The 27,495-nt window shown below is 37.6% G+C and overlaps 1 protein-coding gene across 1 annotated transcript in view; it reads left to right on the top strand.

Annotated features, from left to right (window-relative positions):
* The window catches only part of MYT1L (myelin transcription factor 1 like), a 221,092-nt gene that overhangs the window by 64,457 nt on the left and 129,140 nt on the right, over positions 1–27,495 (top strand). The window contains exon 2 of the mRNA XM_059842822.1: positions 27,421–27,475. Coding sequence (XP_059698805.1) covers positions 27,421–27,475 — 55 coding nt within the window. The remainder of the gene's footprint in view (positions 1–27,420; positions 27,476–27,495) is intronic.

The following is a 27,495-nucleotide window of genomic DNA, read 5'->3' as shown; positions in this document are numbered from 1 at the left end:
ACAGCTTTAACCAATGAGAAGAAGAGTGCTATAAAAGAGTGGATTGGTTAGTTGAGGGGAATGGGACTTAGCTGGCTACTGTGAGAAGAAGGAAGAGTTAGTGCTTAGAGGAGCTGCCTATGAGAAACATCAAGGAGCTACAAAACTCTAGCAATATGGAACCTTTGCAATATAATGCCAACACTTACTGATAAAAAATTTAAGTCTGGGACTAACCAGACTATTTAAGAAGCTAAATTATCTGTGCTGATGCTAATAGGTCCACTAGTCAAATTAGGTATATTATTTTTATTGTGTTTTCTGCTTATCAAGTCTTCAGCTGGCTGAATAAAGTGAGTGCTATTTAATACTGCATCTCTGCACTAACTTTGTCAACAGAGCTTCTAGATCATTGAATGAGTAGCAATGGAAAATGCAGTCCAGGTGAAGTCAAGGGGCAATGACAAATATTCAGCACTGTTAAGTCAGAACACTTACTAAAATATATAATTACTGGGTTTAGGGCACACAAATGCAGCTGTTTTACTTTTAAAATGTTGTTGCTGTCCCACAGCCACCCTGGCCCCTTTATGAATCTATGAGACTGTTTACTGTAGGAAATGACTTTGCTTTCTCTACATATACCTTCAACTCCTTATTGTCTTTTAGTTTTCTACCCAGGAAACTGTCATCTCGAGCATATAGGATCAAGGCCAGTAGTTGTCATGGCAGGTCTTTAGGAGTTCATTTAAGACAGTTAATAGTAAATAGCAAAGATGGCCTCTGCAAGGAAGGGTATGTGCTAGGACCTTACATGCCAAATTCAGCAGCTGGGACTTGGAAGATTTGCCCATCAAATTACTGTTACATTTCATGGGCACTAAAGTATGAGCATCAGTAGAAAACTTTCTGCTAGAGCCTGGGCACTCCTGATTTCCAGCTGGGCACAGTTCAATCAGGTACATTATTCACCTCAGGTGGCTTGGGTGCTCACAATAAAAATAATTTGCTTTGATGTGATTTGCTTCAGTGGTACTAAGTAGAAACTTTTTCCAGAGGGTAAGACACCTGAAAATGAGCGTGGTAAACATTTTAAAGTATTTTAAGAATGTGCAGGGTCATGTGGATTCACTCAAAGCTAAGTGTCTGTCATCTACAGAGAAAAACAAAGAAAGAGATCATCAAAAAGTATCTAGGAAAGTGTCCTACAGGATTTCCTTTTTGCATGTGAAGTAGTGTTTGAGTGGGTAGTAGGCAAGATGCAGGCTTTTTAGCATCAACATAGTAACACACATTTTATCTTTCCATGCTTTGATGACCAATGAAGAATCTTGTTATAAAGCTTGTCTGATGGCTCTAGATACTTTTTCAGGACATATGTTTTACAGAACTTCTGAGTGTATTAATCTGTTTTATACTAAAAGCTGTAAGTTAGATGTTTAATTTATGAGGCATATGAGCTGAGGCATATAAAGATTATGTCAATAACAACCCAAGAACTCATCTGGAAAAATAAGACCAGAACTTGCACTGCCTGAATCCCTGTGTTCTATTCACTATGTTGCACTGCTCTGCATTCTCCAGCAGAAGTACTGTGCCAATTCTGACTCCTCTGTTCTTCATTGGCCCTTTCCCATGATAAACCAGAGCACACTCGAACTAGTGTGTGCTAGTTTGAGTGTGCTCTTTCCAGTGAAGTTGTGTGTATCTTTCCAGTGAGGTTGGATGATTTTGTGATGATTGGAAATACACTTCCTTGTTATATTTTGTGAAAAAAATACTTCATTTATGTTCATCATGCCTCTGAAATTATATGGCCAGATACTGTAACTCATTATATTTATGAATAATAACCAAGAATTACAGAGTTGCAATCAGTTCAGAAGTTTCCTTCTTATAATTTGTAGAGTGGAGATTATTGTATTCAGAGAGTTTGAGGACTGATCAAAATGTTATTAGAGGCAATACAAAACCCTAGATCTTAAGCTTGAACCTTCACTGTGACTTTTACATGGATGCATTTTTGTTTTGATTTGCGTTCATTCAAATTCTGTAAAATGAAGTCATTGAAAAAAGGAGGGGAAGGGTGGAGAAAAGGACAGAAATTAGAGGTTATATGTCTTAGGTGGCTGGCATGTCATGCTGTTTAAAGTAGGATGCAGTTTTAAATTTGTCCTCTTTCTTGTTTCTGTTTAACTCTTCATTTCCAGTACTTAATATTTTAAATTGGTTTCATAAGGAAATAAAACCCATGAAATCTCACTTTCACTGCCTTCCACAGCGATAACTTTTGAGACTTCTGATCAATTAAACAGTAGAATAAAAGCCTTCAACTTAGAAGAAGCTGGTCATGCAAATTGTTCCTGAAAACTCATTAGTCAGGAAGGGAAGAGAAACAGTCACTTAAAGCCATGTAAGACTCAGATCTTGGACAAAATGGCACACATGCTCACTGGCTCACCAGTGTGCCAGAAAGGTAATAGGTGTGAAAAGTTAGGCTGAACCAACTTAGTTCCTGCTGTAATACAGAACGACTTCAGGAAACTGTATCAGAGCTGAATTTTGCTCAGACTTTTTAGAATGGAGTCAGGAGCTCTTTGAAGTAGTTGCAGTCATAATAAGTATGGTTGAGGCTTGATAGTAGCAAAGACTTCTTCATGAGTAGCCAAACTGAGCTAACAGGTTATGTCTCAAGAGCAGTGAACCTACCTGCAGGCAAGGGGGAGTGGGCAGTGAGACAGGAATGTTTCAGGACAGCTGTTTCAGGAATGGCACATCAGGGAGCTCCAGAGACATACAAATCACTTTCTATACAAAGGTAACAGAGAAACAGAACTTGAAGCTAATGTAATGGGACCAGAAGGTGAAGTATCAGAATACTGGAATTTTACTTGAAATACCTTCTAGTAGCTAACAGTGAAATCACTACCAAGTCTGTTTAGATACTACCTCTAGAAACTGGGAATTAAGCTAGGCAGATGTAAGTCTGAACAGCCATATTCTTGGATATTCTGGTTCCACATTATGTGATGGGTTTTTAATAATTTAACTTAATCTCCTTTGAAGCTATTAGGTTAAACTATAAGAAAAAAACAAAACCCCTTCAAGATGCAGAATACCTGTTCTTGGTAATTTTCTTAATTAGTGTCGATCAACACCAGTGGTCAGCTAAGCACCACACCAAATGCTTACTCAGTTTCCCCCTGCTACCCTCAGCTGGATGGGAAAAGAGCGGGGAAAGATCAAAAGCAAGAAAACTTGGGATCAAGAAAAAAATAAGAATTGTTTAATAAGTAAAGGAGATGTGAAAGAGAGAAGGGAAACAAAAGTGATGCAAAGACAATCAGTCACAACCTCCCACAGGTAGCCTTATGTCCACCCTGTTCCTAAACAAAAGATGTGTAAGTTCCTAAGCCATCTCTTTTCCCTGCTGTTGCAGAGCATGATGTGATATATGTTGTGGAACATGTCTCTGGTTAGTTGGGTCATCTGCCTCCTAACCTATTGCAGCAAATTGAGAAACCAAGGAAGCCTTGATGCTGTGCAGACACTGGTCAGCAAAAGCTGGAATGTTTGTTTGTTACCAGTATCGTTTTGGTCAAAAAATCTAAAACCCATGTGAGCCACTATGATGAAAATGAATTCTGGCCAATCTGTACCCAGTACACTTATGTAGGAAATTTGTAATACCAAGTAAGGTGTGCTCTTTTATTCTGACCTTTCTCAATAAACATTATTTCAAAATATACCTTATTTCCATTCTTAAAGATAATAAAAAAAAATCTTCATTTTAAGGATTCTATTAAGGCTTTGGTGGATACAGAGACCTCAGGATGCCTGTGGGAGGAAGGCTGGGATCTGTCTGACGGTTTAAATGCATATTTTAAGATGACTTACATTTTGTTCTATCAGGAAGTAGTGCTCTTTCCTTCTCTTCCTACTGTTTTCCTACCAATAGATCCATGCATGGGTGCTGCTCATTTCTCAATTCTGACGCTGTCACTTTTCTTTCTAACCAGCCTTCTGTGCTGGTGACTGCTGCTATAGCACTTTTACTTTGGCTGGGCAGGCAAAGTGAATCCCAGTGAAGCAATTCATCAGTTATGAAACTCCCACCAGAAATTTTAATATCAGCACCTGTGATCGATGAAGAGAGTGTTCCAATCAATGTATGGAGCATTTTAACACGTAATTTTCACAGTGTTAAACTGAACTTGTCACTTAAATCCCCAACTTAGTATGTGTATGTGGGGAGCCTAGCTGCCTTAAAGAAAAGCTAATGTATAATGCATATTTTATTCAGCATTACCATTCTTTCTCCCTATCTCTGAGTTTCTTTCCTTTGTCACTGCCCTGTCCTACACATATGTAATATAGTGCCCTAATTTGGTCACATATCTTCCTATTTCGTATATACCCGTGCACATTTATGTACATGTCAGTGTAATACATGCCTAAGCCATCTGGTATCTTTCCTTGCAAATGTTCACACAGAAAATTGACTGTGAGTAAGGTTCTGAACCTGCCTGTCCAAATGGTCCATATTTGTTTGATTTTTCTAGCAAATGCATAGATCCTATTAGTGAGACTGATCCAACATATTTCCATGTGTCAGCTGTACCTGCTGCAAGTGTCATTCTGTTCAGTGATAACAGGACTTGCATCCTAAAATAGAGAGAAAACAAGAACATCAGGTCCTTTTGAGGATCTGAATTGCTTTTTCTACCATCTGCTGACCAATGCTTTGAAAGAAAGAAAGTCTGTGTCTGGATTGACACCTTCCTTCTTTCTAAGCCAATAAAGGATCGGCCTGTTAAAGAGCCCAGACATGCCATGTTTGCAAGAGAAGCTTATTAGAACATAAAATGTCACTGGTATCATATGTTTGCAACTCATTGCAGTATACAGGAGCAGATACAGGTATTCTTTTAGTGTAATTGTTGCATTTAATTATTCTTTGAAATGGCTTAATTTACTGTGCAATAAAACTATTTTATTTTTATTTTACTATGATACAGAAATTGCAGAACAAGTTACCGAATGGGAGAAAAAGATGTGAAGAGAAGTGGTGCTTGACTTCCTTGTTTTATTGTTACTTCTACTTTAGAAAGATCTTTTAGATATTTCTATATGAATATTTTTTTCATTAGTAGGTAAATAGCCAAAGCTGGAAATTGTAGGAGTTAGAAGATACAATGCAGGACCCAGTTTAATTATCATTATGAGGTGTAGAAATGATTGCATTGCTGCAAGGAGTGTTTGGGGTGAAGTAGTTCCTTTCTCTGAAGCATCTGATGTTTGCTAAACAGTAGTACAATTTTAGATGGATCAGTTATCTATTCTAGCAGTGTTTACAGAATAAGGAAAATAAAAATTTTCCCTGATATTCAAATTTGGATGTTCTGCATTTCATATATGTAGCTATACATTGACACCTCATCCATTGCTTTTTCATGCACAATTCATTTAATCTGAAGTCAACCATTATTAAATTCCATTTTATATTATCCAATAGGGCATCGTCAATCACCCAGGGAAAGGTAAGGTTATGTGTTAGTCCAATAACTCTTTCACAACACATTAATTTTAATTGTAAGCATTTCATTAAAGCAATATTTACTTGGTGCTAATTCCCTTGTATGACAGTACCACTAACACAATGATCTCTTTTTGTAACTGCGTGGAAATTCTGCTCTATTCTAACCTTAAATACATTCAGCTGTATTGAATTACTGTGGAATTCTGCCTAGAGCCTGTTGTCATTGCATCCCTAACCTCACAGACAAAGGTCTGCTGCTGAATCAGCTCACCTTTGTGGTTTCATAGTCCCAGTGTGCACTTGATACTGGGACAGACTATGGCTGTTTTTCACTTCTGTTGGCTTATGAAACATTCTATTGCTTCAACTGGAGCACAGCCACAGCACTATTGCTGTGTAAAATTTTGCTGTTCCTGTTACACAGTCCAATTTTGGAGGCAGTCACACACAGTCACCATTGAAAAATCTTCCTTCAGGGCCTTTGTGGGTCTCTTTTATTGTTTAGGCAGGTTGGAGCTCAGGAAGAAATCATTTCACTGATCTCAGACTGACCATGTTAAGAGGTGAGCTAAGCAGCTATCTCTGCCTGTGCAATCTACTGTACCATACTTGTTGTTTTCTTTGCCATTTGTGACACAAAATACCTGATGTTAGCTGAGACAATATGTATCTACTGATCAGCAAGGACAGCTGTAGCAAAATTAGTGGAAGGGATTTGTCTTTATACATATTATTGCTGGGCTATTTGAATTTGCTTCTTTTTCTTCCCATGTACCTTGGATGTCATCTGCACAGAATTTGCAGTTTCCCTATAACTGTATTAAACAGGAGAAGGAAATAGTCCTGTGCGTGTGCCCAGACACACTAGACCTATGTGGTGTGCCAGTGTGCATCTCATGACCCAGAAAAATCATAACTGTGTTAGCACAACTGAGCAAAGGCTAATTATCCTTTCCTTTGATTACTCTAAGTAGTCTGACTGCCCTAAAGTGCCTGTGGTTATTGTACCACCTTTGGTGCCAAAGCTGTCCTATCTGGTGCTGTCTGGGAGGAGGGAGTAGGGCAGGTTCTTGGAGCAGTTTTTTGCACAGTGTAGGCATATGCTTGAAATCTTCACATACATTTTATTCTCTTCCACTAGCGGCAAAGACATCCCTTAAAATGTTCTAACAATTTTCCCTTGTATTCTTACCTTCTCAGCCATATCTACCCCCCATAATCTGTCTTTCTCCTATGCTTAGTTCTGCCTTTCATGTCTGCCTGAGAGGCCTTTCATCACACTTCTGCTTCTATCTTTTCCTTGCCAAGTACGTGAGCTGGTCCTTACAGCTGCTGGTACTAGACCCCTTCTTCAGTTGCATCATTGGCTGTGCCTGGCTCTGCTTGTGTGCCCCTGGAGAAGGTGGCTACTAAGCATTTTTACATTTCATGCCATTTATTTCCTGTTTCCTGCCATAAATCCATCAGCTTTGTCTTTTCATCTGGTTTACGTTTTATTTCTTTTGCTAAAGACGCAAGAGGAAAGGTGATAAGCACTGAGGGCATGAGGGGTAGAGTCACAGCACTGACCTCCCACCTGTCCTCTTCTGTGGGAGAGGTGAAAATGAAGAGAGAAAGTAGTTTGGGCTGATTGTCAGCAGAAGCAGGTGACACTGGCTGCATTGCAAGGGAGCCAGAGAGCAGGGCAAAAAGCCAGAGTCTAAATGCTATTGTTTAGGCAGGCCTGGGTTCCAGTCAAACCTTCATGCATAAAAACCCCCATCAAATTTGCATAGAAGAATGTGTATATATTTTTATGCTGTAAGAGTCTCATACTCCATAATTCCCCTCATCATGCATTAAAACCCTTGAACTTCTTCCATTCTCTCTGTCCCCTGATCTTTTCTCACCTTCCTCTTGCACCTGAAGGCATTTTGTCTGCAGTTTCACTGGCCTGTGTGCTCTATGGGTGCTTCTAGTCTGTTCAGAAATTCAGGAAATGAGCTCAGAATTACTATGTGGCCATCCCTTGTCCAGTCTGCAGAAAAAAAAAAATTGTGATTTTTCAGAAAGTCATAGTAAAGCAACACTTAAAAATAACATGTCTTGGAATGTGCAGGTCACTGTTCATTGAGCATTGACTAACAAAAAGTGATTTTTTTCATGTAGATTTTACAAAGAAATATACTAAAAATGTTGAAGACAATAATTAATACTTCAGCTACTAGTGTCTAAATAATCTGACACGATTACTTTTGTAGGTTCCATTTGTTGTTCTTTATCATCATTTATTGTAGCATAGAAAGGTTATAGGCATGTGATTGGTGAAGACAGATATAAAACTTATTAATAATCTTATTTTATAAAATAGGAAAACCAGCATGTTTAGCTTTTCATCAAAGCATAGCTTGAATATTTAAGGGAATTTTCAGAAGTATATTTCCAAGAAAGCTGGAGAGGCAATGAAAATGTGCCTGCCTTCTGCATGGCTCATTGCTTTTTCACAGGGAAATTCCACATCACCCTTAGCCTGTGAGTGCACAGATGTATCTTACACTGAATAAATTTTGTGTGCTAGTGAACTAAGGACAAATGGCCATGGCAAAAGACCAGAATAGGCACAGCAGTGATATCACCTGCTTCCACCATGAAACAGGGCATCACCCCTTCCTCTCCTTTCAGTCCCTTCTCTGCTCTGAAATGAGTTAGTCTTACGTTACATGCTTTAACTCCAGAGAAAGTTAATAATCTTCATTTCTCTCATGTCTTTGTCTTTCTTGTAGGCCCCCTTTAGGTGCCTTGAAGCCTTTTTTTCTCCAGGCAAAACCACCCCAACTCTGTCAGCTTGGAGAGAGATATTCCAGCTCTCCATTCATTTCAAGATAGAATTAGACTATGTTTAGCCTTTAATCCAGATAATTAAGGGTCCTGGAGAACATTAGTTTTGGGAAATTGTTGTGGATAAAGGAGCACCAGAATGTGGCAAAGCAGCTAGTAGTAATTCTGGTGAACCTTAGGTGGGAATTGTAGATGCTCTTTATAGCAGCATGTGGCTGCAGGTATGTAACTATTTCCTAGGGCATCTACATGTATGAGGGCTGAGAGACTCCCTCAGTTTCATTTTGTTGTTTCTCAATGGCAACTTCAAGGTAAACCACTTCTAATTCAGGAACTTTATATTTATGTCAGCCTAACTGTGTGGAAAGAAATGTTCTCCCTCTCTAAAATATACTTGTGGCCCTCAGACAAGATGTGGCATAGCTTTTCAGCACTGAAGCAATTTAAGGAGTATTTGTGCATAGCTGTTTCTGGCTACTTATTTCTGCCCCTGAGCTCCAGTTTGTCATCCCCTTAGTTATGGTAATACAGCTAAGTGGCGCTTATCTGAAAACCAAATCCTCCAAAAGGGGAATAGTTTCAGTGACTGGGTTTACAGCCTAGCAACACAAATTGCTATTTTTCAAAATGCCTTACAGGCATAGAAATGAGAGGTTAGATCAGGAAATGGGGTTCTTAAGCCTGTTTTGTTGCTAATTATTGAGGAAAAGATCCTGGCCTTTCTGTCCCACTCTTCTCTAGTTTCAGAGGTGCTGAGTCCTGATCATGTGCAGTTATCACATGTCCCAAAGGTAAACATAGGTTTGGCTGAGCCATCAGTAAATCATTAATCCATTCTCAAGTGAGATGTTAGTAAGGCACCACTATGGGTCAGAAAATGCTCAAAGCTCAGTATGATCTTCTTGACACATTGAATAATGTGTTTCATATGAATGTGCAAATTGGTAACCACATTTCATACAGGCACAAGTAGGATAACTTGCTACCTGTTGTTGATTCATGCTTGAGAATGGCTTAGCAGTAACTGAATCACTTTGAGAAGATAATATGTTTAACTTGTTGTTCAAGTTCTTAGGAAATACTGTTGACAATGGTTACTTGGAATTGTTTTGTTTTCTTATGACCTGTAGGAAGGAAATCTACACCTGGGTGAATGACAGTGCAAATGCAGTGATACTGATGCACACTTCTGCTTTGTTCCCCAGAGGAGGCTACACCTCCAAAAGTTTGGTGAGCCAGCCTACAGCTCAGACTATGCTTTGTTCATCTTTTGATAGAGTAGTTAGAGACTTTTCTAGGCCCTGTGATCAATCACTATTGACATTCAATACTTCTGTGTTGTATTCTTCCTCACAGAGAATGTAATGGACAAGGTTTGTCCTTTCTGGCAACTCTTTAATCACCATCTTTTTTTCTTTCTCTTCTCTCAGTCTGAAAGATTTTGTTTGCTTCTTAATAGACTATATCACTTGGAAAGGATCTATTAATAATTTGCTGTTTCCTGCCATGTGGCTGCCAAACATAAGAAGCAAGAGATACCACTCTCTGAAGTCTCTCTGCTGGGCTTAGCATTTGTTCTGTATTCTCCAAGACTTCCCATTGAAAAGTAGTCCAAACACTTTTCAAACACCTCAAATGTTCTGTCTATTTGATCAGAAAAAAACAGTATGCCAAGTCCAGCAGTAAGCCTGACACAATTGCAATGAAATCAACAAATATAGTAGCAGAGACTTGTTGCCAGGTAAGAGAGACTTACCCAAACTGGCTAAAGTTTTTTGATCTTTTTTCCCCTCAACTTAGGAAGTGTAAGGATTATGCTGGTTCTGTTTTCAACAGTTCATTTAAAATACAAAAAGTTTTTGGTTTTGTGTGTCCATACTGACAATTACATGAATCTTAGATATAATAGCAAATAAGGAATAACCACATGACCCTGTAATTTTCATGTGAAAAGGCAAAAGAACTGGCAGGAACCCTTAACATCCAAATAGAGGCACGTTGTTGCTACACTGGGAGTTCTCTGTTAATGGTCTCTCATTGTGGAACCAAGGCTTGCTGAGCAGTCGACAGATCTTTGGATATTAGTATTAATAGAATTTTAAAAACACACTTTTTTTTCTTTGTTTTTAATTGACCATCTGTGTAGTGAAGTCAATAGTAGAAAAATCAGGCTCTGCTTTAAATAGTTATGACATGTTCAATTATTAGTTTCAGAACATTATGCAGCACCTGTATTTGTATGCTGAGCAGCTTCAAAATTGTATGAAACTTTATTCTTGCAGAGTTTTTTTTACTAACTACTGCAGTAGTTTACATGTGTTCTTTTGAGGTGCAGTTGTGGCTGTTTTTTTTGGCTCCAGTGTTATGTGTAGTATTGTATTCTGTGTATTTTTGTGCTTGTGATGACTGCCTCATGTATCAGCTGTTCAGACATCCAGCACCATGGTGTGAGTTGGATAGCCTAGTTATTTTTCCCTTGTGTTGGGATTCCCACTCATTTCCATGGAAACCTGAAAAGCTGGAGGAATAAAGCACAGAAGCAATTGCTGTGTTACAGCATGTGCAGCTTGTGCCTGTGAGTGCCAGTGTAGTTGTAGGTCTGGCTGGGCTTCTTCCAGTCTAACACCTGTGAAAGGATTTAGCTTTTAGATTTATTTCTTGTTCAAACGTGGTTTTATTTTCCTCATGAAGCAATGTGTTACAAACACACATTCTTACATACATCTTTTTTAATACTGATAGAGTGGGCACCCATGCTCATAAGTGCATACTTCAATATTATATACATGTTCACACATTGATACATATACATACACAGACACACATGCACACACATCTCAGACAAAAACACATTCAGAAACAGAGGTATTAAAGTCTGTAAGGAATGCATAACTTATCCATAGAGTTATTCTAATGGCTGTCACTTTGAAGGCTTTTCTTAATCAAAAACTAACAAAAGCTTGAATAGATTGACAATGGAAGATACATGAATATGAGTAAATACTCTTTTCAGTGAAATAACCTAAAATATTTGTATCTCCTTCACAAAAAGTCAGAGATTTAACCATTTCATTTTGCTCCTGAGCAGCTGGTTCAAAGCAAATTCTGTGAGTGAGTGCAAAGACAACCAGAAGAGGTAACGAAATGGAAGATGAAAAAGAATTTAGAAAATAAATGGACATGAAATCACAGATCAAAAAACAATCTTAATCAGGGCAACCATCTTGAGTGTTTCTTTCTCTGTGTTTTATCTGTGTTACTTTTCAAATCTCACTAAAACCACTAGGTAAAATATGAAATTGGTTCTTTGGCTTTCTGCAACCTATACTGCCAGTTTTTACTCCTTCCCTTTATGTTGTAGCAGGAATATCTGACTGCACTTTGAAATTGTCTGTACTATGGCACGCTGCTATTTTTTTCAGCCACAGAGACACAGAAACTGGAATACTATGATTTAATGTGAAAATTTAATTTGGAGATACCAACTGTGATTAAAAGACAGTTCCCCCTTCAGATTGGTTATGCTCCAATTCACAACAGGGTTTGATGCATGAAATCAAAGAAGAAGAAAGAACAACAGAGATAGCAGTAGTCTCTGAAACTGCTGTTATAAAAACTATCTGTAGATGTCCTCAGTGATTTCCAATAATAAAGTGCAGATAAAACTTCTAAAAATATGGTTTAAATACAAAGATCTTAGTCTACATCTAAATTCCTGTACCTTTAATTTCCTACTGCCTGGTTTTCAGCTCTAGGAGCAACCTCAGCATTAGCAAACACAAGGTTCTAGGACTTTAGATGGAGTTTAAGATTTGTGACTACATACTGTAGGTAGTCAGCTAATTCCATAACCATACTATTGTAGATCAGCTTTGGAGAACTTTGAAAGAGGGCAATGGAGATTTTATAGGAAGGCCCTCCATCTGTGTCTTAAGCATGAAAAAAAACCTCTCAGAAAAATTGTAGTTAATAATATTAGATGATTTTCTGAAAGATGCTGTTTGTTGCATCAGTTGCACATAAACGTAATCTTCCATTTAAAAACATAATCTTTGGAGGTGTTTTGGTTGCAAAGAGAAGCTTGAGTGCTTTAACATAAAGTGCTGATAGCCAGAAAGCAAAACAGAGGAATAGAAACTTATGTATTTAAAATCTCATAGTGCTACAAGCGGTCATTGGAGGAAGCAGAAACGTGCTTTCTGAAGGTTGGGAGTGGAAGTGCTGGGTGTGGAAATTCATGTAATGTTCTAGAGATATTCACTGTAGATTTCAATCCTTTAGGCACTGGAAGGTGCTTTACAGTCTCCCTAGGGCTGCCTGTTCTCCATGCTGAGCAGCCCCAGCCCTCTCAGCCCATCTTCATGGGAGAGGTTCTCCAGGCCTCCGATCATCTTCGTGGTCTTCCTCTGGATTTCCTTCAACTGATCTGTGTACTTGTTTTGGGGATGCCAGAGCTGGACGTGCTAAAACTCTAATCTAGAGTTTTTCTTCTTTTTTTGGCTTTCTTCTCTGTTTTCATGAAAACAGTTGGATGTTTTCAAGTAAAGTACATGGTGGGAATGCATTCCCTACCTTTACTCCTTGGTGCTAGGGAGTTGTTAGGCTAAATATTCCTGCTGGGCTTTGAGAACATGAGTGTACGTGCACATGTAATTAGTTGTGTTGCTTGTAGTGTTATAGTGCATATGGACTGCAATCACAATCCAGAACTTTATTTTGCCAAGTGCTGTACAAACATATGCCCTGCCCAGAAGACTTACAGTATAAACAGATAAATATGTTTCAGTTTTTACATCAGTGGGACATGACATGAGCTCAAGGATCTTCATATTTCTTTATAGGCCAGTGTGGTCTAATATACAGAGCAAGCATGCGTGACTTTCAGCACACTGATGTGGTCTATGTTTTTATTTTATTGGGTAGAGACATATTTTCACTCTTTTATTTGTACTTTGCTTTACCACATCCACGTTTAACTCTTTCATTTTAACTCTTTCATTTGTACTTTGCTTTACCACATCCACGTTTGCATGCAAGTTTAGTTCTAGTTCTCTGTCTATATAATACTGGTATGTGATACCTGCATCATGTATCAACTCTTTAAGATGCACAGTTCAGAGGAATAATCTTGCATTATAACTTTATAATATGTGGTATTAATTATTTTGATAAATCTTTCAACAATTTTGGTTTTTTTTTTTTTTTTATTCTGAGATCATCTCTAGGCATGCCAGCCATTGGTCTTAAAGTTTTGAAAACTTTATAAAAATCTCAATAATTAGAAGCACTGAGTCTTTTTGCTGTTACAAATTTTATAAAGACAGATTCCCATCCTGTTCCTGGCACTTTTCCTTTCCCATAGGTGGTAAGAATGGGCAGAACTTTGGACATCCTGTTTCAATGTCTTTGGGAGCCAGAATGCTTTTTCTGCATAAATGGCTTTCTTTGCATTTGCCAAGAAACATTCTCTCACCCAGACAGAATAATAACTATATTAAAAGTATATTGTCTCCTCTGAAATGCTGCCTCAGATCTTACTTTTCATGTTAAGGGTTTGATGTGAAATTTGGGAAGTAAAGAAGCTGGAGAAGCAGGAAAGCACCTGCCCTTTACAACATTGTCTTTGTCCTGCATCAGATCAACTCTCTCAGAGTGTATGTAAAATAATGCACATACCTACTTCCATAAATCTTCTTAGGTTTATCTCTGTTACTCAAGGATGAAAGGGACCTCTTTTTATGCAGAATTCACTTCAGTCCTTTCACCTAGTTGTCAAAACAAAACCTAATGATGCAGTTTTCCATCTTTACAACATGAATCAAGGAGATAAAATCTTTGCACCATTGGTCCTGTGTGGCTGGTGGTATAATAGGAGAGTATGTCACAAAATTGACATTAAAGATGCAGAGATGTAATTTTGAAAGTCCTAGTTTTCACTCTTTTATCCTCATAGCATACAAACAGGAACAGAGTTAATCAGATTCTTCCTCACTGTTATTTGAGTAACTGTATTAAGTCAGAAGGCAAAGTTTTAACTGAGGGCAGAATACTGATTGTTCTACCAATTTGGTCTTGTTTGACCACTTTGAATTATTTAACAACAGTTCTTTCTAGATCTTGAAACCAGTACAGACAGCATAAGAATCTGAAGCAGGAAATCTCTTTTGTACCTTGTTAAGAATAAAAACGCTTTCAATTTGCTTTAAAAAAATCCATATTTATAATAATAGAATTTAGAGCTGCTTTGATGTCAGAGTGAAAACAAGAAATGAAATAAATTTCAAAAACATAATAAATGTATATTAATACATTAAAATAAAATCACTTCCTGGCTGTCCTTTCATTCCAGGAGTTAAAGAGGCACTCTTTATGCCAGCTTAATTGCATTCTAAAACTCATGCAATCATCCAAATTGCAAACTGTGCTGGTATTAACAGGCCTGCTTAAATGTAGCACTTTTTCAGGCCTTGTATGGGCCACTAGGTCACGGTGCAATAGTTATCCCTACACTTGTCATCTCTGTCCTAGCAAGATATCTGGGGTTTACTGTATGCTATTCTACAAAATCCTGTCCATTTGGGATGTGTTTCTTCTTTCCTTTTTTTTCTTTTTTTTTTTTTTTTATTTTACTCCAGAAATTGCTATTAACAAGTTTTGAGCAGAAAATTACCAATTAATATTCATTATTCTTGTGGTCTCTTCTTTATGTTTTGAGTGTTGTGTTGTATAGTTTTAGTGTTAAAACTATACAACAATTCAAGTTATTGAACAACTGAAGTAGGTACTCTTGTTTTATGCAAAAACTGCAGTAATCTGTGATCCTGTGTAATTTATGCTAATTATGTTAGAAGGGCCATGATTGATATTTTGCTTGCCTGTCTTACTAATTTATCAGTTAATTGTTGCACTTCTAATAGCTGTAAGCTATTTATAACATACCCTTTGAAAAGCATATTGGCCTGTACACTAATACAACAAACACTTCTGATACCGTGTAGTTCTGAAATAATATTCTCACCATTGCTGTGATTAGACAAAACCTAAAACCAGAAAGGAGGTGTCATTGTTGTGGAGTAGTGAATGGGGAAGAAGGGATGCTAATCTCTTCACTTAATAGTGGTAGCAATTAGCTAGCTTTAGCAGACTAAGATTTTTTTTTTAACTATCCTGTTTTCAGTGTGCAGACTGTTAGTTTACTAAACTGCAAGGCCTACATAGTTTTGTTTTGGAATTAAAAAGATGATATAATTAATAAATGTGTCCTTTTCCATATCTGAAATACTTGTCTTTTGCATGGTACATATCCACTACAGTTAGATTATATTTAATAGTATTCAATCAAAACCTTAAATATGAGTTCCATCCTTTTAGTAATGCTTATTTCATGTAGTGCTTTGGTCCTTTTTGCTCAAAAATGGTTATAGGTGTCTTCAATAATTGTTAGTCTGAGTCAGTGCCAGTGAAAATACTAGTGGGTTCTACACTGGAATCAACACTCGATCAACAAACCTTAGCATGCGTATTAGTTGTGATATATTTTGAGTTTGGGATACTAGAAATGAGATTTAAAAATCTGGTATCCTGGTTTTTTAAGAACACAAATTGCATATGTGTATGTTGTGACATACTTATACTCACTAATATCAGTTTGTGGATGTGGTGACTGGCTTATATAAAAGCTTGTTGTGGGCATTTTATATAATAAAGTATCTGTGTATGCTTCTTAGTATGACAGTACTAAATTTGTTTAAATGGCTTGTTCTATTTTCTCCTTGTATTCTGAGAAATATGTATTTTTATATATTCCTTATTTAAAGGGTGAATAAGTCAAAGATAAACCAACAGTCTGCTCAGTTACAGACTTAGATAATGTAGGTAAGTTTGGAGGGGTGAAACCTAATCCAGTTTGAAAACAAGTCACAAGATGCACATGCCAGCCTGGTAATTTTAATTCAGAAACCCCTCCTTGCAGGAGGGCAGGGTGAGCCTATGGCGGATTTGGAAGTGAAATTTGCCACACAAAGCATGAAAGTTGAAGCCTTTCCCTTCTTTTTTTCCATAATGATGTTTCAGTTTACAGCTTTTACGAGCTGTACCTCTTACAACTCTGCTTCTGGCTGAACTGTGGGAGGAAGTCAGTGACTTTATCTTTCTGCAGAGCTGTGTGCTTTTTTCCAAGTGGTTTGCCTGGCATAGCTCTGGGAGGTTGCTCCCCATCAGAGGGCCTTTAGGCCTGACCTAAATGTGGGTGATTCAAAGCAACAAAGAGGTTGAAACACAGCATGATCGTGATTACAGTCATTAGGACATTCAAAGATAAAGCTGAAACTCTAAAGAGTTATGTCCACTTTGACCTGAATTTCAGTGAATGTACTTTGGCTTTTTGTTGTCTGGTGTTATTTCTGCATATGGTGATAGGTAGTACACTGCAAACTCCTCAGTATTGGTGCAGGCCCCATACTTGGCTTGTTCTTTATTCTCCTGGGATTTTAATGATAATGCAAAGATGTTTAGTGCGAGTACATTGAATGGGAGTTACAGAAAAGACTCCTACAGCCCTTCCTTGGTAGGTACCTTTCAGCTAATAAAATTGGTACTTCAATAAACAGAATGCAAAAATATTAGACAAACAGAAATATGGAAACCTTCATTAGGTTGCTGTGCCCAAAAGACCATTGTATATACTTTCAAGATGCATAGTAAGTAAAGGTGTTTCTTGGTTTTGGTGCTTGTCCAGAACACAGGCTTCCTTGAAATTAGGCTTTGCTGTTAAATCACAGGAGTTAAATGTAAACCTGTCTTTTGGAGCACATTATACCTCAGGACTTGCATATGAGCAGTGTGTGCAAGAAGGAGTTACACACGTGTGCCAGGGTGGAAGCAGACTGTTTTATAAAGATTGTACACCTGCCTTGCGTGCCTTCCCTAACCTAGGGGGTTTTAAGCCTTGCAGTGGAAGTGTAGAACATTTTGTGTTACTTGTGACCCCCATGTCTGTAAAATCCAACTCTTTGTATTTCAATAAGTCTTATTGGCTTCCTGATTTCTAAAAGTTAAATGTTTCAATACTTTTTAAAATTTTTTTTTAAAGCATTCTTCTTACCAATTTTCTTCCGTAATACCATGAAAAATCTAGGTCTGCCGTAAGCTAAATTATTTTTTCTCTCTTTGTTCCTGTACAAAATATAACAAATTGCCATGTTTCAAATTTAGAATTTAAAAAAAAAAACTTTTCTTATGCCTTATATCTGTCATTTTCAAATGTGTTTGGGAACAGGATTTCAGAGTAAAACAAATCTTGCCAGATTCAACAACTTGAAGGAAGCAAGGCTGCAGCTGATCCCTGTCCCTGAGTTCCACCAGGAGCAAGGCTGAGGATTTATTTACAGCAAGCCCACAAAGCACTATGTGTGCACTACGTGTGCACACACATAAATACATGCCTGCATAGCTGCTTACACAGATTCTAAACAGACAGAGAACTCATGTGAACACAAACATCAGGCACGCAACCACACACCCATCCAGACAGAAGGAGCAAGCCACACTTTTTACATAATTCTAAGTGGAACAAAGACTTTTGGATTAAAAATACTATAATGTCTTGATTTTTATGTATGTAACCCCATGCTAGAATTTCTAGAATAAATTCAGTGAATTTGGTGCAAATTTCATTCACAATCACCAACAATACAGAAAATAATCTTCAAGAAATTTCATTTTATGAAGGTACTAAAGGTTTAAGTTGCATATCACCCCCACTTGAAAGTAGCATCTTCTTACAGAGATACGCTGCTTCTATTCATGACAAGGAAATTACAGTTCTTTTAAGAACAAATTATTTCTCTCTATTTTTTGTTTGATTCTTACTATAAATTTAACATTCAGCTTTAATCTGTGCTGCTTCTGAGTGCTTTGCTGACTGCACTGAAGAAATATGTAGGCCTTGTTTTCCTTGTTATATTTAATCTCTTATTAGGAGGCCTTCGAGTTAGTGACTGCTTTCTTTCAATGTCTGCATCTAATGCAAGTAAATGTGAATTCTTGTCTAAGCCTATCTGTATAACCAAAATATGAGTTGTAGCAGGAACTTGAAAACCTTTAAGACAGTTCTTTTTTCTTCTCATGTGAAAAATACATAAGCCCCTAGTTAGAAATGCTTATAAATAGGGGGGAAAAAACGAATATGACATAAAGGTCCTGAGACTTCAGTATTGGAAGGTCCTGTCAGGATGTGCTGACATTCACCACTCTGACCCTTCACAGATCAAATGGCCTGGCACAGGACCACCGTCAGTGACTGGTTAAAGGATGGTGCAATTTGAGTTGCATATCCAAAGTATCTTTATGGAGCCAGACTGATGAGTAGATATCTTTGTTCCTAAGAAAGAAGTGCTAAAGATCCAGTGCCTCTTCTTACCTTTTTTTTCCAAACTGTTTTCTCATTCCTCATATCTAAGATAAAAGGAAGCAATAAGAGAAAGATGCTCAAATGACCTCTGTGCACTTTGGGTCTTTTCCACTCTAATCTGAGGCCAGTGAGAAATACTTGAAAGGATTCTCTGCTTCCCGTCAGGTTACTTCATTGAATCCCAAATGTATTTTCCCATTTAAAAAAAAAAAAAAAGATAGATAGATAGATAGATAGATAGATAGATAGATAGATAGATATGGTGATATATGAGAAACTTGTGAGTTTAACCAGAATTCTGCTTATTCTGGCTTGTATTTACAGATTTGTCTGCAGGATGCCCTGTTTATCTGAAAATGGAGGGATTGGATTCCCTCTGTGCATTACAGCAGGAGTATGACTTACTGAAAGTTTCAGAAGAAGTCCTGAGGATGTATTCTCCTATTGTTCTGCAGGAAGGACTCTCCTTGATAGTAATAAAAGCTTTGAGTTCATCACAAGTGGAAGAGAGCAAAGGATTAATTTATATTCTAGTCATTAATTTGCCCATGTGCCTATTTGTTCACTTTGTATAATATACCCTCAACTTGTAACTTTTAACTTTGCAGAGTTCCCCCTGGAACTCTGCTCTGGTTGTATGCTGGTATTTTCCTAAGGGGAAGATTCAAATACAGTAATACTTTTATAAAGTTTGCCTTTTCCTAAAAGGGTGCTCTAAAATATTTGAACTAAAATTCAGACGTCCATCTAAACGCACCTGGGTTTGTGAGGAATAGAGTCTGAAAGGAGAGGAAAGTGGCTTTCCATTCTGCCTAACTTTTCCTTAAACACTCCAGTACCTTCTTAGAGTAACTTTCTATCCTGCAGTTTTGTGTCTCTTTTGTCTTGAAGATCTTAAAATAAGAAACAAGTACCTTAAATGTATTTGGGAGAGTCAGACAGGTTTCTGTCAAAATCAAGATCTTGAATTTTACTGTACTCTGTTAATAACAGTAATAGACGATATTTAATCAAGATGATTGAAATATTAAGAACTGATTTTAAAGAACTGACTATGCAAATAACATCATAATGAGACACAAGAATACTCTGTCAAAAGCCTTATTAAAATTGTGCTGAATGCCATCAACCGCTCTCCCTTCACCCACAAGTACACACATTTTATCTTAGAATGCAACTAATTTACAAAAATATGATTAGTGAGGCATAAATTAAGGTTCAGATACTGTTATTGATTCAGGTTTGGTCTGCTCAGGGGAGAGGAAGACCTGCTGAAGCAGGTAGTGTTATACAACAGAGTTATTTGGGGCCCGCTGAAATAATTGATAAATGTCCCATTTACAAGGTAGGTTAAACAGTGTCTCACAAAACATACCCAGTTTATAAAAACACATTCAAATTACTAGGTGTCATAATTGAGAAATTAATTTCTTTTGGAATACAAAGACATCCTTGAAAAAAGGTTATGTTGCAATTTGGATTTGCCTGTTATTTTCTGAGGAGAGCAATAGAAGGTCAGTTTGCAGTTCTTTTAGGAAGACTGCACAAAGTACTTATATAGTACAGGATACACTGCTTACATAAACTATTCATCATTTCCAGGTCATATTTCTTTGATTATAGATGTAGGAACATTTTAAATGTGGGAAATACACTTGACATATTTTGTTTTGTTCCTTGAGACACTAGGTTAAAATAAATAATTCTTAAAATCCTTTAATTTGACTTTCACACAGAAGAAATATAATTTTCTTTTAGTTATAATAAGATATACTGAGAAAACTTTTGCTATTAAAAAAAAGAAATCTTACCAGCAGAAATTTTCATCTTGCATCATAAGGGATGAAAATGTGCCTTTACTGAGTAACTTAAGTAACATGGAAATAAATTTTAAACTTGAATATTTTAATGTAATAAACTCATTACATTTTCAGGAAGTCATAATATTTTTCTCCAAACATTTTACTTTTATCACATTATGAGTATGTGTAATATTACTGATGAGAGAAAAGCAAGTTTTCTAACAATTTAAGCAACATTCTTAATTGACCATAATAATTATGCAGTAGTTCTAGTATTTCAGTCATTTCCATATTTTTTTTGAGGTCAAAGATGATCATCTACGGAATCGCAAAATCACAGAATGAGTCAAGTTGGAAGGGACCACAGTGGGGCATCTGGTCCAACCTCCCTGCTTAACCAGGTCACTCTAGAGCACATGGCACAGGACTGTGTCCAGATGGTTCTTGAATATCTTCAGTGAGGGACATCCACAGCCTCCCTGGGCAATCTGTTCCAGCTCTCAGTCACCCACATACTAAAGTTCTTCTGCATGTTCAGGTGGAGCTTCCTATGCATCAGTGTCTGCCCATTGCCTCTTTTCCTATTGCTGAGCACCTCTGACCAGAGCCTGGAAACATCCTCTGACACCCTCCCTTCAGATACTGGCAGACATTGATGAGGTCCCCTCTCAGCTGTCTCTTCTTGAGGAAGAACAGGCCCAGCTCCCTCAGCCTTCCTGTCTAAGAGAGATGCTCCAGTCCCTTAATCATTTTTGTTGCCTTCATCTGGACACTCTCCAGGAGCTCCATGTCCATCTCATCCTGAGGAGCCCAGAACTTTCTACAGTACAGACTATGAATGCTTTGCCTCAGTAAATGGTGGAAATTTTTTGAGAGTGTTTGAGAATCCAGTTTTTGGATTTGAAGAAATACAAGTAAGGAAAAAATTAGGAAAGATGAATTTTGGAAGTCCAGATCTAAGGCCCTTAGCTCTTTTGTGGCTTTCTAGACTTCTGTTACATCATGGCTAGAAAGAAACTATAATAATTCTCTAAGAAAGTGATGGCTGACTTGGAAATTTAGGAACTTGGGACTGAACCTTGCAGTCACCATGCCACTAGCAAGAAATACAGATACCTTCAGAATTTTGACTGGAAGAATCATTTTCAGGAGTACCTGCCCTCAAGGGAAGAAAATCCTGAACTACTTCCCCTCAAGGGAGCAAAAATCACAATTTGTCATTTGTCCTGGAAAGGAGTCCAAATCTCTTGATCATTTCCAGCTGGCAGCCCTTAGAAAGTCCATATGGTAGATGTGTGACTGTATCTAGAGACAGGGAGAGCGGTGCTGGTTGCACAGCTTTTAGGAGCTCAGGTAGCTCTATGGTGAGACTCACAGCCTTAAATCCTTTAAAAACCTGAAGGCTCCAATGGGTTATCCAGCAAGCAAACAGATAAGGTTCTGTTGAAAACTTGCTCTCTGTTTTCAGAAGTTACTGACCATATCTGAATAATTCAGTGGTTTTCTGGAAGATTAATGCAGCCTTAAAGGTTGAGCAGCTGAAGATCACATTCTGCTCTTCAGCTGCAGCAGTGCAGAAGTTGGCTGTGCTCATCTGGTTGTCCAGATCCACTTCACTGTTACTGACTGGCAGATTGTGGTCTTCTGTCTGTTGAGAATGGCCCACAAGTGTTGTTCATACATACAGGAGCCTGGAACCATGTTCTTCAGATGGATCAAATCTGCCAAATGATGCAGGCCAGCATATGTAAATGGCCTGTCTCCAACACAGTTTACCATTCCGTTAATTTCTCTATTATTTGCATATAATATATAATTTTTGCATATAATATATAATTTTCCAGAGTACTGGTGAAGATACTGAATATTGGAGGGGTAAATGTATGCCTGTAGGATTATATTAGAAAGATTAGAAAGGCTCTTGTTAAATACTTTTTTTTTTTTATTTTTACAATTAGGTTTGCATAAAAATTACTTTAATACAAAATAATTTTTCTGGAAAAATATTTTAATACAGATTTTTGGTTTTTTCTGGAGAAATATTTGCTAACTGTGATAAATGTGTTGATTTTAGGAAACACTTACTGTCTGAATGCTCAGTAAGAGAAAGCAAAATGTTTCAAAGGCGTCTAAGGATATGATCCTAGCATAGCTATCTTTACTGACAACTTTTAGAGTATCCTCAAAGAGCAGTATCAAGTGTTTTTGATTATAGATTTTCCATGACCAAGTGTTAATTGGTGCTAATTATGTCTTCATCTTGTATCCCATATTGCTTCTGTATGACATTACTAAGGGTCAGCATCAGGAATATTAACTTAGTGAGCCGCACCATCCCCTCAGCAATTAGTAAAGGTTAATTTTAAAAGTTACAAATAAAATTTTTTCAGGATATTTTTTTTCAGTTCTCCCTCATTCCCCAAGTAACAACAATGTATTGAAGACCTATTAGCCTGTGTTTATTTTGGGGGGTAAATGTTGTCTGAGACTTTGATTTTAAAATGAAAAATAGTGACAAATATCTCTTTAAAAAAAATAATTGTTGATTACTATTACTACATTTTCAAATAATAATAATCATCAAATATCTTTTATTAATGAATTCTTCTCTTATGACTATGTACCTTTTCTATTTTTAACATTTAATGAAATACTTACACCTGCTCCTAACTGTAGTCATTTTATGTTATAAGACTGTCTTCTCAGTTTGTCTCATTATTATTTCCAGCTTTCAAATACTGACAATTTAAAAGCACCTCATGTTTGTGTGCGTGTAGTAGTTATTGGTATAAGATTCTGTAAAGTGAGATGTAACAAGTATTATTGCCTGCATGCAGGTGACCACACAGACTTTTTTTTTGGTTTTACTCAAAAAATTTTTATTTAATATAGCATCTTGTGATTTATTTGTGAGAGCACTATAACCATTCATGTCTTGTTTCTCTAAATCTTCAGTAACATGAATGCATATAATGGTGGTACAGAGTTCCCAGATCTACCTTTCCCGGCCCATTGTCCTAAGTAAGGCATAATTTGGTTCCTTTAAATTCTAATTTACAGATTTAATTTCTACCTAGACCTCTTTTATCTTTTCTTTCTGGGAAGTGAGAATTGCAGAATCACAGAATGGCCTGGGTTGAAGGGGACCTTAAAGATCATCTAGTTCCATCCCCTGTGATTTTACAGGGAATATTCCACTAGACCGGGTTGCTCAGAGCTCCATCCAACCTGGCCTTGAACACTGATGGGGATGGGCATACACCACTTCTCTGGGCAGCCTCTTCCTCCCAGTGTCTCACTACCTTCATGGAATATCTTCCTAATACTCATTTTAAACCTACTCTGAGGCTGAAACCATTCTCCCTTAGCCTGTCACTACATACCCTTTGTAAAATGTCCCTCTCCATCTTTCTTGTTGGCTCCATTCAGGTACTGGAAGGCCACAGTTAGGTTACCCTGAAGCCTTCTTCTCTCCAGGCTTAGCAAACCAAATTCTTACAGCTTTTTTTTGGAGGAGAGGTACTCCGCTCTAATCAGTTTAGACCTTTCCATTTTCATTTCTAGAGCTTCTCTTTGAAGAAAGGTTAAAATTTTCTTCTCTTCCTGTTCCTGATGCCTTTCTCTTTGCTTTGATGTGCAATATTAGATGCCAGGCTAAGAGTAACCCTAGCCAGCCTGTCCTCCATATCCACAAGTTCTTTTCTGGAACAGAGGCTAAGTAAGAGCTGAGCTACAGAACTGTAATTTAGAGGTCATGAATAAAGTAGAACTACTAAGGTGGACTCCTTGTGAGACCAAAGTCCACCTTTCCTTTTCCTGCATGTGAAAGTGATGAGGAAGTCCATGTTTGTGTGAGATTGATGGTCTCGGTACCAGAGTTCTGTTCCTGGCCGTGCAAGTGCCAGGGGTGCCACTGAGGACTGCAATAGTAGGCTGCCAGATGACTGTACTTTTGCAGAACCAATGCAAATCTTGCTAGAATTTCAGGAAGTTGCTTACTCCCAGCATCCAATATGTAATTCATGGAGAAATGAAGGCTGAAATTTTGACATGACTGACAAAGATCTGTAAGCAAGCATATAAATATCGAGGTAAAGCCAAATTCAATTGACTAAATGTAGGCATCTATCAACATTTGATGTGTCCTAGAGCATCCAAGACTCACACTGGGATATATGAGAGGGCATCTAGGTCACAGACAATAGCAAGTCAATTTGTGCTGTTCTGGAGAAGCAGCAAACTTGGTAGGATGCACAACAAAATTTAAAATTGCATTGTGTGCCAGCAGCTTTTCTAATGTTTTTATTTCTTTGACCTGCTTCTGGTTATAGATTGTGTGGATCTTACAGGGGCTTTTTCAGCTTCGTAATTTCTTCTGTGATTGTCATTATAGTTAAAAGTGTACTATACTATCCTCAGTGTTTTTGAAGTGCTTACTTTGGTTTAGAAAGACAGAAAAATCTGTTTTGTAGTTTGTCCCTTATAAATGTACACAGACTATCATAATAACTGGGGCAGCATTTTGAGGTTAAGATCATAATAGTTCTTTCAGCATGTTTTTCAGTATTGGCAAATGAGGCTAGATAATGTTTTTCAAACATTTTAAAAACAGACTAGTTTGAAGATCAAGTAACTTCACTTCTGGTCTCCTGTCAAGTCCTTACACATTCAAGACTTAAGAGAATAATGCAGTGCACTGTTTTCTTATTAGGAAAAGAATATCATAATCTAGTAAGGAATTTTTATATTCCAGATATGCTGTTATGTGCTTATGTATGGCAGCTTTAAAAGCTTCAAATGCCTCTCAAGTCATTGGAGCTAAGAAACTGGCTAGGATGTGAACTCAAGGTGTAGGATAGATACTGCGGGTGGGTAAAGTTAAGATTCAGTTTAGGTGCCTATAGGAGATATCTACAGGCATGCCAAGTGTCTCATGCAATAGCTGATGGAGAGCTAGATGGCAGAGACAGAGGTGCCTAGAGACTGATTTTGTCCAGCCTGAAGTACCTTCATGTAGCTGATCAGGGAAGTTGGTCCTCAGACTCTGGTGGCTGCAATAACCTGGGGGTAAATTCAGTTGTCTAAGAATAGGCAGTTAGTGCCATTTCTGATGCCAGACGATAGCTGAAACTTCTGCACAGGGTTGGTAGATACAACAAAGGATTGGTCTGTACCTTTCCATACTTTTCTAGACTGGCAGTTGAGGGTTTGATGGAATATTTTGTGGGGTCTCAGATAGCATTATTGGTTGATAAGATGGAAGCTTATGCTCCAAATGTATCTGCACTCAGCTAAATATTAAATTAATATGAAAATGAAATTCTTAATTTTAAAATTAAACCCACTCAAAGTTATGCAGAAGACTGACCTGAAGCCCCCTAAAAGTGGCTGGTGCTCTATTAGCTTTCATAATATCAGTCTATTTTAAATTATCCCTTTAGTGTAGAACATAGCACACTACCAGGAATCAGATTATGACTGCCGAGAAACAGAACTACATCAGTGGCACAGAATCTTGTGAGAGTGACACTTTCTTTTTACCAAATCCCTGTCACCTAGAAATTTTGTTGAGGTGATTCTTTCCTCCTGCTGTTCCATGTTGAGGGAGCTCTTCAAAAACATTCCTTGATTTCTTCTTTCCTAGTTACTTCCCAAATTGTGTAAAGGTACTGACCAAAGAAAGGTGATTAAAGGGTTAGCTGCACGTCACTTGGACCCTTTTCCATGTTTTTGCATGAGATATATGACATTCTTACCAGATATCAATCCAAGGATATTGCTATAAAGGGGGTGATTGATTTTTTTCCCCTGGGGGAACTAGAACTCCATGGTCTATTTCTGTGCTTCCTGACCTTTACAGTATCATCACTATGTATGAAGCACTGTAGATCCATCTTGCTATCTTGCTCTTCTACAGCCAAAGGAGCTGGTGAAAAATGTACTGCATATATTTTCCCTGACTCAGTCTCTCAACATAGTTCAGTGCAATTTGCTTCTGTTGAACAAAATCCTGAACTCTAGCTAGCCTATTTAGTTTGCCTTTTAAAATCTGGTGACAATTGTGCACCAAAGAAACTATGTGGCCCTACATTAATTACTATAGGTCAGTGATGGTGATACTTTAAAAAATCTAATCTGCAGCCTTGCCCCTGTCTGGTAAACATGTAAGAAAGATTTCTATGTATTTATTATTGCACAGAAAAATATGCTAGATTGGCAGGCTGTTTGTGAAATGAAGATAAAGATCTCATCATGTAGCAAATGAGCCCATTCCTTAAACTTGAAAAACACAACTAAACTGTGAAGCATGCTGGAAAAGATTGCAATGCCATATTAAATAACGTGAAATATTTGAAGGTCTAATGGTGAATCTTCATCTCCTTTTCAGTCATTATTACTTCCTCTCTTTCCCACTGTAAACAGTTTGGTTAGAAAACAGCCTGTGGTGTGTGACCCCTTGACTTTAGTTTTAAATTGTATAGAAATCTATTCAATCCTTGTTTTGGAATATTTGGGAGTATAGTTTTAAATTGTATAGAAATCTATTCAATCCTTGTTTTGGAATATTTGGGAGTAATGAAGGGTTTATGTCAGAAATATCCCCTTGAAGAGAGGAAACAGCACTTAGTTGCACACGATTTGCTATGAAAGCAGGGCACAGAAACTGACTGTTTAAAGCAGAAATTACTGCATTTTCTGTTTTTCCATAATCACAAAGATCCTAAAATCCCCTGTAAGGAGAAGTTTCCCTTACAGGATGAAATGGAATTAAAATAGTGTCAATAAATCGTGTGAGAGACTGTATCAGTCTGTGCATTGATAGTCTGTGCATGCAGGATAAGAACATTGACTGCCTGCTAATCTATTCCCAGATGGAGGTGGATGCAGACGAGAAGCGCCATCGCACACGCTCCAAAGGTGTTCGAGGTACGTCTCTTGCTTCAGTA

This window comes from Haemorhous mexicanus, chromosome 3 (assembly GCF_027477595.1).
Source record: "Haemorhous mexicanus isolate bHaeMex1 chromosome 3, bHaeMex1.pri, whole genome shotgun sequence".
Lineage (NCBI taxonomy): Eukaryota > Metazoa > Chordata > Aves > Passeriformes > Fringillidae > Haemorhous > Haemorhous mexicanus.
Note: the sequence above shows the minus strand (reverse complement) of the source record. Positions and strands in the feature narration are given on the sequence as shown.